Raw genomic sequence first — 11,875 nt, forward strand, 5'->3', positions numbered from 1 at the left:
TGCTCTTATGACTCATCCAAATGATCGTTCATATTATGCAGCAGTTTCAAATTTCATACTCAAGTGTCCAGAAAAGGCACAAGCACTATGGCCCCTTATCCCCAATTTCATAACACAGCTGACCATACATTGAGCCGCTAAGCCGTCGTCGTAAGGGTTGTACACTCAGGGCATCCACCCAGAATTTCCAATCTACATGCTTTGGTTACGGGAACATCCAGTAAGCCACTCACAATGCTCTGCATAATCACATCATCACGTCAAAAATACTCGACAAAATCTGACCCTTTAACATGTTTTATTGAAAAAATTCCACTCTATCCTGAGTCTCAGATACTAAAATGATAATCTCATCTCTATTTATAAAATATACACTTTCTTCGTTGTATATATTTAGAGTCAAGTCTAAGTTAAGACAAACCCAATTTCACCCGGCTCTTGTACATCCTTAGTTTGGTTGACTCGATTCTTTGCAACATCCATGGTGATACTCATAAATTGACTTTAACTTAATATGGTCTTTTAAATTTTGATATTTGACCCATAATAAGTTAGAATCATATTGGATTGAATTTATACAGACAAGCAGCAATACTGAAGAAACGAGACTAGGAATACTTGGATGCAAATTAAACAAATGATACAACATTCTATACTAATAATTATTATAAATATTCAAAAAAGAATACAATTAAATACGACTTCCAAAAACTACAAATCGAATTTAACAGTTCTCACGACAGGTTTCTTTGAATTACAATGATTCTGAAGGGAATCGGTATCAACTGTGCCCATGGCAGATAGTTTGATGCCAAAGGAAGCGAGTCTATTGATGTCCCTTGGAAGAGGAGATTGCCAAAGGCCATCCCACCAGGCAGGAGGGAGAAGTGGCGTGAAGGCGCATTGATTGGGCTGACGGCGACAACTCAATGGCCCGGCATATCTGTTCCAAACATGGCCCCAACCAATCTGGTTTTTCAAACCATCATTCAACAAATTACTTTGGAAGCTGCTAAAGAATGCAAAATTTGAACCGGATTTAGACATTATTCTGCATAGTTAATAATGAAAGAAAAATCAATAGAAGGGACGGAGGTTGTGTTGTGCAAGCACCTAGATTTTGTGCTGCAGCGAGGGCAGCAATTAACTGAGCATAGGTAGTACCAACTCGCCGGTGCGCTCCAGAAATAGAAGCATATCTAGCGCGAGATGCAAGGAAAAAATCAACAAAAGCAACCCATCTGGGAGCTGGGCCCCAATCCTTCACTCTAAAATCAGCCTTCTGCAATCCTTGAAACATACTTCCCTTGAAGTTTTCATAATCAAAATGAATAACCTGGTCAAGCATATAATCAAAGGCACATGAATTTTGCTGCGTCTATTGATGGCTACCTCATACATCATATTCAGAAAAGTATTAAACTAGATGGAGGAAACAATTACTTAACACATTACATTGACAATAAATTTCACACACTTAAGAACTGAAACTTACCTCAGCAAATTCACTTATATTGGCTATGATACTTTTAACGAGGGTAGGTGTATCTGACACAACAACCACCTTTGGTCTTGATGTTAGGTGTTGTCTCTCTATGGCTTTTTTTATACAACGCAATGCTGCCTGTACAGCTCTTATAGACCTGAAAAAATGGAAGAAATTGTATCTATCAATTAAGGCCATATTTCATTGTAGAGGTTGAAATTGCCTAGAAGTCAGGAAAACAGCTGAAAGCTCGATGGAAGATGCCAAATTTCAACAGATGGTACAAATGAAATAATAAGCTAACAAGAAAGCTAAGTTATTTTACATTGTTAAGGGGCACAGTAGGCGTTTCTCTTGACTTGTTTGCCTTGATTTATATAGAAGTTGAATGGGTACAGATCAGAATGGTGGCAAGACGGGATGAAAACCAGGATCATTCAAAATATAACCATTGCCCCAAAAATATTATTCACATTTTGATGTGTTCCGAGGTGTTAATTGCCAGTTTGAACAGTGGTTGAAAAACCAGTTTAAGATTTTATGAACATAAATCTCTTCAAATTGCCTTGCAATATTTAAGACTCGCATTGCCATAGTTGGATAGGAGGAGAGGGAAACAATCAAAACAGGATGAGGAGGCAGGAATACTGTCCATGGAGGTATGGAGCAGAAACAAGAATCATGATACTCCCAAACCAAGGCACGTTTGCTGCTATTCCTAATTACAGTATGAATTCACTGAGTTGATAAGGAATATCTAAGGCTGGCCTTAATTTCTAATCTGTCAAGGGAGGACTTACAAGCACCTGCTGATATATGCGGTGTATTTGCTTCATTATGCAATGAAATTATCACAGATAAATTAAGTTATTTAGTTCTTTTTGCAAACCTTCCCCACCTATTGGGATAACACTTTGTTGTTATCCCATTCATTCATTCTAATAGAGAGGCGCCTACTACTTGGGTCACATTGCACAAAGGGTCTCGGCTGATCCTAACAAAACCACAGCGATGCTAGAATGGTCGGTGCCTACGGACTAGCGGGCTTTACGGGGATTCTTGGGCCTTACCGGTTATTATTATAGGCGTTTTGTGCAAGGATACGGGGTGATCGCCAAGCCATTGACGGAGTTGACAAAGCGAAATGCATTTGAATGGAATGACAAGGCCCAGGAGGCTTTTTGAGAGATTGAAGAGGCTGATGCAGACCTACCGACTCTAGCAGTCCCGGATTTCAATCGAGACTCTCTGTTGGAAACTGATGCATCGAGTGAGGGGTTGGGTGCGGTGCTGTCCCAGCAAGGCAGACCAATAGCATTTCTAAGCCAAGCACTATCTCCAAGGGCCCGGCAAAAATCTGCATATGAGACGGAGTTGATGGCCATTGTCTTCGCTGTCCAAAAGTGGCGGCATTACTTGTTGGGCCGCCATTTTATTGTTCTCACAGATCAGCCAAGTCTGAAATTCCTCACGGACCAGCGACTCGTGGACCCAGCTTACTTGAAGTGGACCACTAAATTGTTAGGCTTGGATTTTGAGATCCAATACCGGCCAGGCCTTGAGAATAAGGCAGCAGATGCGTTGTCACGACAAATGATGTCAAGGGCAATCTCGGTAGTGCATATGAACCTCTAGGAAACGGTGGAAGAGGAGGTGGCTCACGACCAAGAGCTACAAAAGATCGTGGTCGCCCTGCAGCAGGGGCTGGATGATTATCCGGGGTATTCCCTGCACAAGGGACCGCTGTCTTATCAAGGGAGCAGTTTTGCCTGCAAATTCTTCTCAGATCCCGCTTTTGCTGGCATTGTCCCATGATAGTGGGGCAGGAGGACATTCAGGCTTCTTTCGAACCTATAAGCGGCTGGCAGCAGCGGTTCATTGGCGCGGCATGAGGCAACGGATCAGGGATTATGTTGCAGGCTGCCATACTTGCCAGCAAAACAAGCATGCCATGTTGAAACCGGCGGGGCTGTTGCAGCCCCTACCAGTTCCAGAGAGAGTTTGGGAGCACGTTACGATGGATTTTGTGGCGGCATTGCCAAAATCCAAAGGCATGGACACTATCCTGGTAGTGGTCGATCGGTTAACTAAATACGCTCACTTCATCCCCCTAGCTCATCCATTTTCAGCCAAGGAGGTGGCACTAGCCCTTATTAAGGAGGTGGTTAAACTACACGGGTTTCCTAAGCCAATCATATCGGATAAGGATAGGGTGTTCATTAGTAAGTTTTGGTCCGAACTATTCCAAGTCGCAGGGACAAAATTGAAATACAGCACGACATTTCATTCTCAAACTGATGGCTAAACCGAAGTGGTGAATCACTGTTTGGATACTTATTTGCGGTGCTTTGTGGGGAGGGCTACCCGAAGAAATGGTTGGAGTACCATGGGCGGAGTTTTGGTTAAATACCTTCTACAATGCCTCAGCCCAAACAACTCCATTTCAAGCACTTTATGGTGTGCCAGCACCTGTTCTTTTCCGTGGAGAGACGTTTCCATCGCATGTTGAGGAGGTGGCAGCATTGACCGCAGGGATGCGGTGTTAGCAGAGCTGAAGATGCACTTGGTGCAGGCTCAGCAGCGGATGAAACAAGGAGCAGATGGCATCGAAGGGATGTGGAGTTCAAGCCTAGTGAGTGGGTTTATTTGAAAGTGCAACCTTATCGGATGCGGACACTAGCGCAGAGGGTCAATGAAAAGCTAAGCCCTCGTTACTATGGACCGTTTGAAGTGGTTGAGAAGATAGGGGCAGGGGCATACAGGTTACCCATGCCTCAAGGGTGCAGACTCCACTCGGTCTTCCACATTAGCAAGTTGAAAAAGGCCGTTCCGCCGCAGCAGCAGGTACAGACACTTCCACTGGGAGTGGCTGAGGATGGTGAGCTGGTTATGCATCCGTCTCAGATCATGGCATCGCGAACCGCAGAGGACGAGGCTTTGGAGTATTTGGTGCGCTGGCTGGGCCTCTCCCCTTGTGAGGACAGCTGGGAGAGAGTGGCAGGCCACCTTTCCGGAGTTCCACCTTGAGGACAAGGTGGTTGTCCAAGGGGGGAGTATTGATGGAGAGGCGCCTACTACTAACAGGTTTGGGCTGTGTTACAAAAGGAGAGGTAAGTGGCGGTTAAGTAACGGTTTGTTTTAGGAGTTGTGGGCATGTCCAGCTGGATGATAGGTTGTTAGACTCTATTACTCACTGAATATAAATAGCTAGGTTATAGTTAGTTTAGGGGAGTGTATTTTCTGTTGTGAATTCTGTTAGAAGTTGGAGGGAATCTCTCTCCCTGAGTTGGTAGTTCCAACTGTGTAGAACCTTCTAGGGAGTGCTAATTGGCCATCCCTGTGTATCAATAAAGCTTAACCATTCTGCTATTGCTGGTCCTATCACATTCTATTGTTGAAAAAGAGTATAACTTCAAAAAGGAAAAGAAAAGAAAGGCTTCACCAATCACCAGCCTCATTCATCAAACAAACATGATAATTCCTCTTGAATGAAATTAGCATGTACTCACATTACCTATTCATAAGCATCCGCATATGCAATGAGATGTCAGGGTTTTCCCCACCACCAATAACCCAATCGACAGCCGCTTCAACATCTTTTGAAGGGGATATGAGGACTCTCATGAGCTCCCCAAATACATTCGGCCTAGATCCTAGAACTTGTGGATCACCAAATAAATCAGAAGCAGCAACCCTCATCTGAGTGTGTATATTTTTTAGGAAGAATTGTGCTGCCACAGCATCTGTTGTTCCTTGAAACCTAAAATGTAAGGTTAATACTTAATAGTCATTACATGATGCCTGGGAGAGTAATAAGTAGAAGAGGACCTCATTTTACCATATGATAGGTTGCTTCCATTGCTTCCAATTGCTACAGAGAACATTTGATTCAGTTGGCTTTTCAAAATCATCAGTCCTCATAACCAGTGCCCTTCCATATTTGCTTTCACAATTGTTTTGTCTCCATAAATGCTTTATTTCTTTCATCGTAAAGGTAAAGTTGGAATAAGAAATGTAGTCTCCAAAAGGATATTTACCTCTGAAATGCAAAAAGCAAGTGATAATTAGATAGTGTAAAGATAGAGATATGTCCACTAAGCAAAATCTGAAGAGGATCCTAGGAAGCTAGGCTGCAAAACCAGAGCAGTTTTGCAAATTCAACAATGGCAGGCAACTATTTGAACAATGAAAAATAAAAACAAACTTGATACCCGTCAAGGATTGGGTTTGTTTAACAAAACTACCCACATGGGAGATTCATTAGGTAGTTTTATCGAACTAATCCAATCATTGATGAGTATTGAATTAGTTTATATCTTTCATGGCTAGAATTGTCGGTATTTGAATCTTTCATGGTCAAAAAAGGTAATTTATTCCATCTCAAAGGTTTAATGAATGTAAACTATGGAAAGTGAACATAAGTTGCTATTTGACTGTTCAACAATGCTTTTAGTACAAGGCATATTTAAGCTAACACAGATAGTTAATATTGGAGCCAATGACATAGTGGATGCTCAAAGGGGAAGTTTGGTTATCACCTAAAGTTTAACAGAGAAGAATTATGGTGTTAGTTCCTGTATATAATTTTTCATGCAGAATGGGTCCTTGATTTTCACACCCACATTATTATAGGATACAAGATTAACCAAAAAGGACCTACTAGATGGAACTTGTGTTTTCCCAAAAAGCAAAGCAAAGTTAGTTCTTTAAAATGAAAAAGAAAGGCTTGGGAAAGAACCAATATGCCTGGTTTGGCCAATGATCAAGGACCGATTCAACATTATACTCAGTGCTGCAGCAGTTAAAACCTTGTACATTTCGTTCCCAAAACCTGCCTCAGCTGTCTTTCCAAGTACGAAGCCATGCCTACAGAACTGCTCCGGGGGCCAATCCCTGACTCTTGCAGCACCTGAAACATCAAACAATGTCAAGTCCTGATTTCATAACTGTTACCTGCAGAAGCACATATTTCCTATATGTAGGTTCCTATTACTATTTCCACCTTCCAAAAAAAGAAATAAAGGAGGATCATTGAAAAATGGCTATTATCCATTACCAAGTGCTCCCTTTACAACAGAATTAAAGTCTTGAGTGTGAAATCTAGAATACTTAAGTAAGGGAAGTCTGAAACGTAATCACAAGCGCAGAAACTACATAGCACCAAAGTTCCTGAAACAAAGTTAAACAATGACAGGATCTTATTTCATAATTGTTATCTGCAGATGCACATAGTTCCTGTCTGTAGGTTCCTATCACTATTTCTCTTCCCTTTTTTTTTTCAATAAAAGGAATAAAAGAGCATCATTAAAAAATAGCATAGATAATAGCTGGCCATTATCCATTAGCAAGTGCTCCCTTTAGGAACATAGTCTTGAGTGCAAAATCTAGTAACATTAAGTAAGAAAAGTCTGAAATACTAATCAGAAGTTCAGAAACTACACAACATCAAAGTTCTTGTCTTGTAGAGAGCGTCCTCCAAATTTCATTACACCAAACAACAGAAGAAGAAGTATTTAGCAAAGTCCTGAGCTGATGAAACATACAAGCCAAGTAAGAGCTACACAAGTTACGTTCCACTAAAGCCAATTTTATGGAAAACTCAGATATTTAACTCCTTCAGCCAAAACATCATTTTTCTTTCAAGAAAAAATAAAAGAAAGAAAGAAAAAAAAAAAAGAAAGAAATGCGAGAAACTTAGAGAGAGAGAGAGAGAGAGAGAAAGGGGAACGAGGCTAACCATTCACATAAAAATGATGTTCAACAATTCTCCTCGCTCTGAGGGTTTCAATCCCAACGCTTCTGCTGAAATCCTTCCCCATCTTCTCTACCGTCGCGCACGTTTTCTCTCCCACGCCCTCCTCAGCCGCGTTCCCCACTCCGATGGTCGCATCGGCATCGTCGCCACCATCCTCGTCGCCACCGATGCCGTCTAAACTGGAGCTATTGGACTCTTCGAACTCGAAATCCTGCGGGAAATCGACGGTAATCGGAGGATCCATCGGCCTCAACGCCAGCATCAACAGCCCCAAACCCGTCACCACCGCACACAACACCACAAACGGTTGCAACAACATTCGCCTCCTTCTTCCTCCTCCATATCTCATCTTCTCTCTCTCTCAATGTTTTTCTGTTGTTCTTGCAGCTTCTCAACAAGCTCAGCTTAGCATAGCTAGCTTCGTGTGCCTGCTAAGACGGATCTGAACTCTGAAGTGTGTTGTGTTTTCTTTTTCTTTTCCTTTTCCTTTTCCTTTTTCTCTTCGGTGTGTAAGTGTGTTGGCAATTACGCGTGCCTCTATCGGGTTTATATCCGACCCTAACCCGCACCATCATTATCTGAATCCGAACCCGCTCGTGTGAATGAGTGGCGCGCATTACGCACCGCATCCGTCAGAAAAAGGAAACATCTCTTTCAATGAATCTTAGTGGGGGAGCACAAACAAAACGACGTAGCAGAAGAAAAGAAACGTCAACGGTCAAACTTTCTCCATCGAAAAGGGGAAATTAATTAAATTTTTAAAAAAGAAAAAATAAATAAATAAAAATAAGAGAGATCCTCCTCAGTTCTCGCATTTGTCATTTGGAAACGCTTATTCATTTTTTCTTTTTGTGAGGAGGGGACACATAACGGTCGTAACTACCATAATGGAGAACAACAAAGACGCCGGCGACGAACCGCCACGTTCTCCCATGGCGGACCCCACAGAATCCGATCCCAAACTAGAAACCAAATCAGAAACCGACTCACAGCCACCGCCGAACGAGGGAGGGGAGGATGCAGAGAGCGCAGAGAAGAAGGAAGAGACCGCAGAGGATGTTATTGATGATCCTCCGCTTTCAACCCCGCTAAGCCTCGAGAAGGCGCACGAAGACATGGATCAATTCCTCGAAACACTGAAACAGAAGGAGGAAGCGTCGGTTGAGATGCCTGTTTTCCTTGACAAGTTCTTGGATCTGGTGGAGGACAAGATAGCAAGGTACGACGCTGGAGACGATAGAGCGGATGATTCGTCGTTGTTGGAAGCGGTGAGCCGGATTTCGAGCCTAATGAAAACCGTACAGACTCAGCACCAACCAGAACCGCTCATGAACCGCATCGGCTCGATCCAGCAGCGTGCAATGACGTACTTGGAGGAAGATTTCCGGTTGTTGATGGAACAATATAGAAACGCTACGGAATCAGATCCCGGCGGCCATGACCACAAGGGGAAGCACGTGGAGGAACAGCCGCAGGAGGATTCCGAGAACGCGCCGGAGGAATCCGAGTTGGATTTCCCGGGATATTCCGAGGAAACTATTTCCAGCCTGAAAGAGATTGCCGGCGAAATGGTCGCCGGCGGTTATACCGCTGAGTGCTGCCAGGTTTATATGACCTCAAGGAGGAACGCGTTCGACGATGCTCTGCAAAAATTAGGGTTCGAGAAGTTTAGCATCGACGAGGTCCAGAAGGCGCATTGGGAGACTCTTTCGAGGGAGATGATCCCGTCTTGGATCAACACGTTCAAGCAGTGCGCCGCCGTGTACTTCCCCGGCGAGAGGAGGTTGGTGGATGAGGTGTTCGCCGATCGGCCTGAATTGGCAGCGGGGATCTTTAGCAACCTCTGTCGCGGCGTGGTGATCCAGCTGCTGAACTTCTTGGAGGGAACAGCGATGACAAAGCGCGCGGCGGAGAAGCTCTTCAAGCTCCTCGACATGTACGAGACCGTTCGGGATGTGATCCCGAAAATGGACGAGCTCTTCTCCGAGGAGCACGTGGCGGAAGAGCTGAAGACGGAGCTGAATCTGGCCAAGTCGAGGCTTGGCGAGGCTACTATCTCCATCTTCGGCGACTTCGAGAACAATATAAAGTCTGATACCGGAAAGACGCCGGTGCCAGGTGGCGCCGTACACCCTGTGACGCGCTATGTGATGAACTACCTTACTACAAGTGGTGATTACAAGGAGACGTTGGAGCAGGTTTTCAAGGAGCATTCGAAGATCGAGCGCGCAGATTCCACCAGTAGGCCCCACGGCGAGAGTCAGGGGCAGAATGGGAAAGAGGATGAGAAGGCAGCTGCGTCGCCGTTTGCAGCGCAGGTGATGAGGGTGATGGACTTGCTGGACTCCTACCTCGACTCCAAGGCCAAGCTCTACAAGGATAATTGTCTAACTTCCTTTTTCATGATGAACAATGGAAGGTATCTTCTCTCTCTCCATTCCTATCTTTTCTGGTGGGAAACATCAAATAAATCTCAATCTCAATTTTTATTTTAGTTATATAACGTACATGATTCAATCAATAAATCTAAATTTTTATTTTTGCCTCATGAATTTTTTAAAAGATAATTGCAATTAATTTTTTATGTGTAGTTTCATGAAAATATAAAGTATTGTTCTATGTAGTCTGATACTCATTTAGGATGAAAAATATGTTTTTTTTTTCTTCTTCTTCTTAGCTTTATTGCTCTTTGCAGCAATTTTTTCCAAGGAATATTATGACATCATTATAACATCTTCTAAATTTTTAAATATTTAATTAAATATATTCAATTATCTAATAATTTATAATATTATTTTTATGTGAAGTAAAAAGATGTCGGTACGAGAATATCCACCATTATAATTTGGTGGATACTACAATGAAGATTTTATTATTGTCTTCATGTGAAAATATTTTCTTTTGATCTTTGGATGATGGATTGGATAGTTAGATTTTGATATTTATAAAAGTGTTGTTTTTGTTTAAAATATGGCTAAATAAATAAATCACACTTTTAAACAAAGCATCTTTATAAAAAGATGTTTTTGCCATCTTCATTTGAGTAGTTACCTTACAATTTAACGCAAAAATAAATCAACATATGATGTTGCCCTCTACAGTTGACATAAATCTTTGTTGATTTCTTTTTTTCTGCTTATTTGATAGTTTATTCAGGTGTCATATCACAAAATAAATAAATTTATCGTGCTTCTCATCTCTAGCCAATAAAAAAATATTAAAAGTAAAGATAAGAAGATAATAATTTATAATTAATTTATTTAATTAATATTTATAATATTTTATATATAATATTTATAATTATATATTTATTTTAGTTATATTTAATGAATAAAAAAACAAATTATGATTATTTTTGGCCAGCAAACTTTTTCCCAAATAATTTTGATAAATAAATATGTCGATGTTTAATCATTCAAAAGAGGTGACTGGCACTACACCAAATTTAAGAGTTGAAAACAATTTATTTTTTAGTTATGTTAAAAAAAAATTATTAAGTAAACAATAATTTTTGTAAATAATATGAATAATAGATTTTAGAATTGACTCAATAAAGCAAAAAAATATTTCACTCTAAATTACCTCTTAAATCTTAATATTAGGATTATTTGCACATCTAGTAAATTGAACATCTAACTATTATTAATTGTATATAAATAAATCGAATAAAAAAATAATTATCCAATTAAAAATAATAGATATAATTATCTGTATACCTATTGAACTATCAATATATTTATTGTTTACATCGTTGCTATAATTTTTCTTTTTCATGTTAAAATTGTAATTGCATGTTCGTCGAGATCCAATTTTTGTGGTTTGTGCAAGTTACTGTCCATAGAGCGAGTGGCGCATGACAAGCATATTGAGGTAACTAACTAGATTGGTATGATGAGATCAGGTACATTCTGCAAAAGATAAAGGGGTCAATTGAGATGGCGCAAGTGATGGGAGACAACTGGTGTCGGAAGAGATCCTCAGAGCTTCGAGCATACCACAAAAAATATATGAGAGACACATGGCACAAAGTGTTAGAATCCCTGAAACATGAGGAGCTGACGGTGAACGGCAAGGTTGATAAACCTAAACTAAAGGAAAGGTTCAAGACCTTCAACGCCTTGTTTGACGAGATCCACAGGACACAGAGCTCGTGGGTTGTGAAGGACGGGCAGCTCCAATCAGAGCTTAGGGTCTCCATCTCCGCTGTAATCATCCCCGCTTACAGGGCTTTTCTTGGAAAATACGCTCAGGTATTGGATCCTGGCCGCCAAACAGAGAAGTATATCAAGTACCAACCTGAAGATATAGAGAACTATATTGATGAGTTATTTGATGGAAAGCCTCATCAGTCTATTGCCAAAAGGAAAACATGACCTTCAATTTATTTATATTATTCATCTTATCCTTCTCCACCATTACCACCACCACCACCCAAAACTTCCTATATGATCGTGAGGATGATGAGTAGTTATATATGACAATATTTATATACGCAAGTATATATATATACATATTTATATATTTTTTTTAACTTTTAAACAGAATAAAAAATTGAAAATACAAAAGGGAAAAAAAAAGAATATTGTAAGAAGCAGAAAAGAAAAGGTGCTTTGGCATGAAGATGGAGCAGAAAG

The 11,875-nt window shown here is 41.0% G+C and overlaps 2 protein-coding genes across 2 annotated transcripts; one reads left to right on the forward strand and one right to left on the reverse strand.

The window, feature by feature from the left end:
* LOC107647381 lies at window positions 510-7,742 on the reverse strand. The gene is made up of 7 exons (XM_016351459.2): window positions 7,224-7,742; window positions 6,233-6,395; window positions 5,325-5,525; window positions 5,001-5,246; window positions 1,496-1,643; window positions 1,092-1,336; window positions 510-1,051 (listed from the first exon to the last, which is right to left on the reverse strand). The coding sequence occupies exons 1-7, from the start codon at window positions 7,588-7,590 to the stop codon at window positions 712-714; spliced, it is 1,710 nt and encodes a 569-aa protein (XP_016206945.1). The 5' UTR covers window positions 7,591-7,742; the 3' UTR covers window positions 510-711.
* LOC107647382 (exocyst complex component EXO70B1) lies at window positions 7,877-11,775 on the forward strand. Its single transcript, XM_016351460.2, has 2 exons — window positions 7,877-9,660; window positions 11,143-11,775. The coding sequence occupies exons 1-2, from the start codon at window positions 8,129-8,131 to the stop codon at window positions 11,612-11,614; spliced, it is 2,004 nt and encodes a 667-aa protein (XP_016206946.1). The 5' UTR covers window positions 7,877-8,128; the 3' UTR covers window positions 11,615-11,775.

The sequence above is a fragment of the Arachis ipaensis genome, chromosome B06, assembly GCF_000816755.2.
Source record: "Arachis ipaensis cultivar K30076 chromosome B06, Araip1.1, whole genome shotgun sequence".
NCBI lineage: Eukaryota > Viridiplantae > Streptophyta > Magnoliopsida > Fabales > Fabaceae > Arachis > Arachis ipaensis.

Coding starts and splice junctions, on each gene's coding strand:
- LOC107647381 (XM_016351459.2), bottom strand. CDS start 7,590: ATGAGATATGGAGGAGGAAGAAGGAGGCGAATGTTGTTGCAACCGTTT. Junction 5,526..6,232: donor TTGATCATTGGCCAAACCAG/GCATATTGGTTC, acceptor TTTGCATTTCAG/AGGTAAATATCCTTTTGGAG. Junction 5,247..5,324: donor TGGAAGCAACCTATCATATG/GTAAAATGAGGT, acceptor CTTACATTTTAG/GTTTCAAGGAACAACAGATG.
- LOC107647382 (XM_016351460.2), top strand. CDS start 8,129: ATGGAGAACAACAAAGACGCCGGCGACGAACCGCCACGTTCTCCCATG. Junction 9,661..11,142: donor TTCATGATGAACAATGGAAG/GTATCTTCTCTC, acceptor TGATGAGATCAG/GTACATTCTGCAAAAGATAA.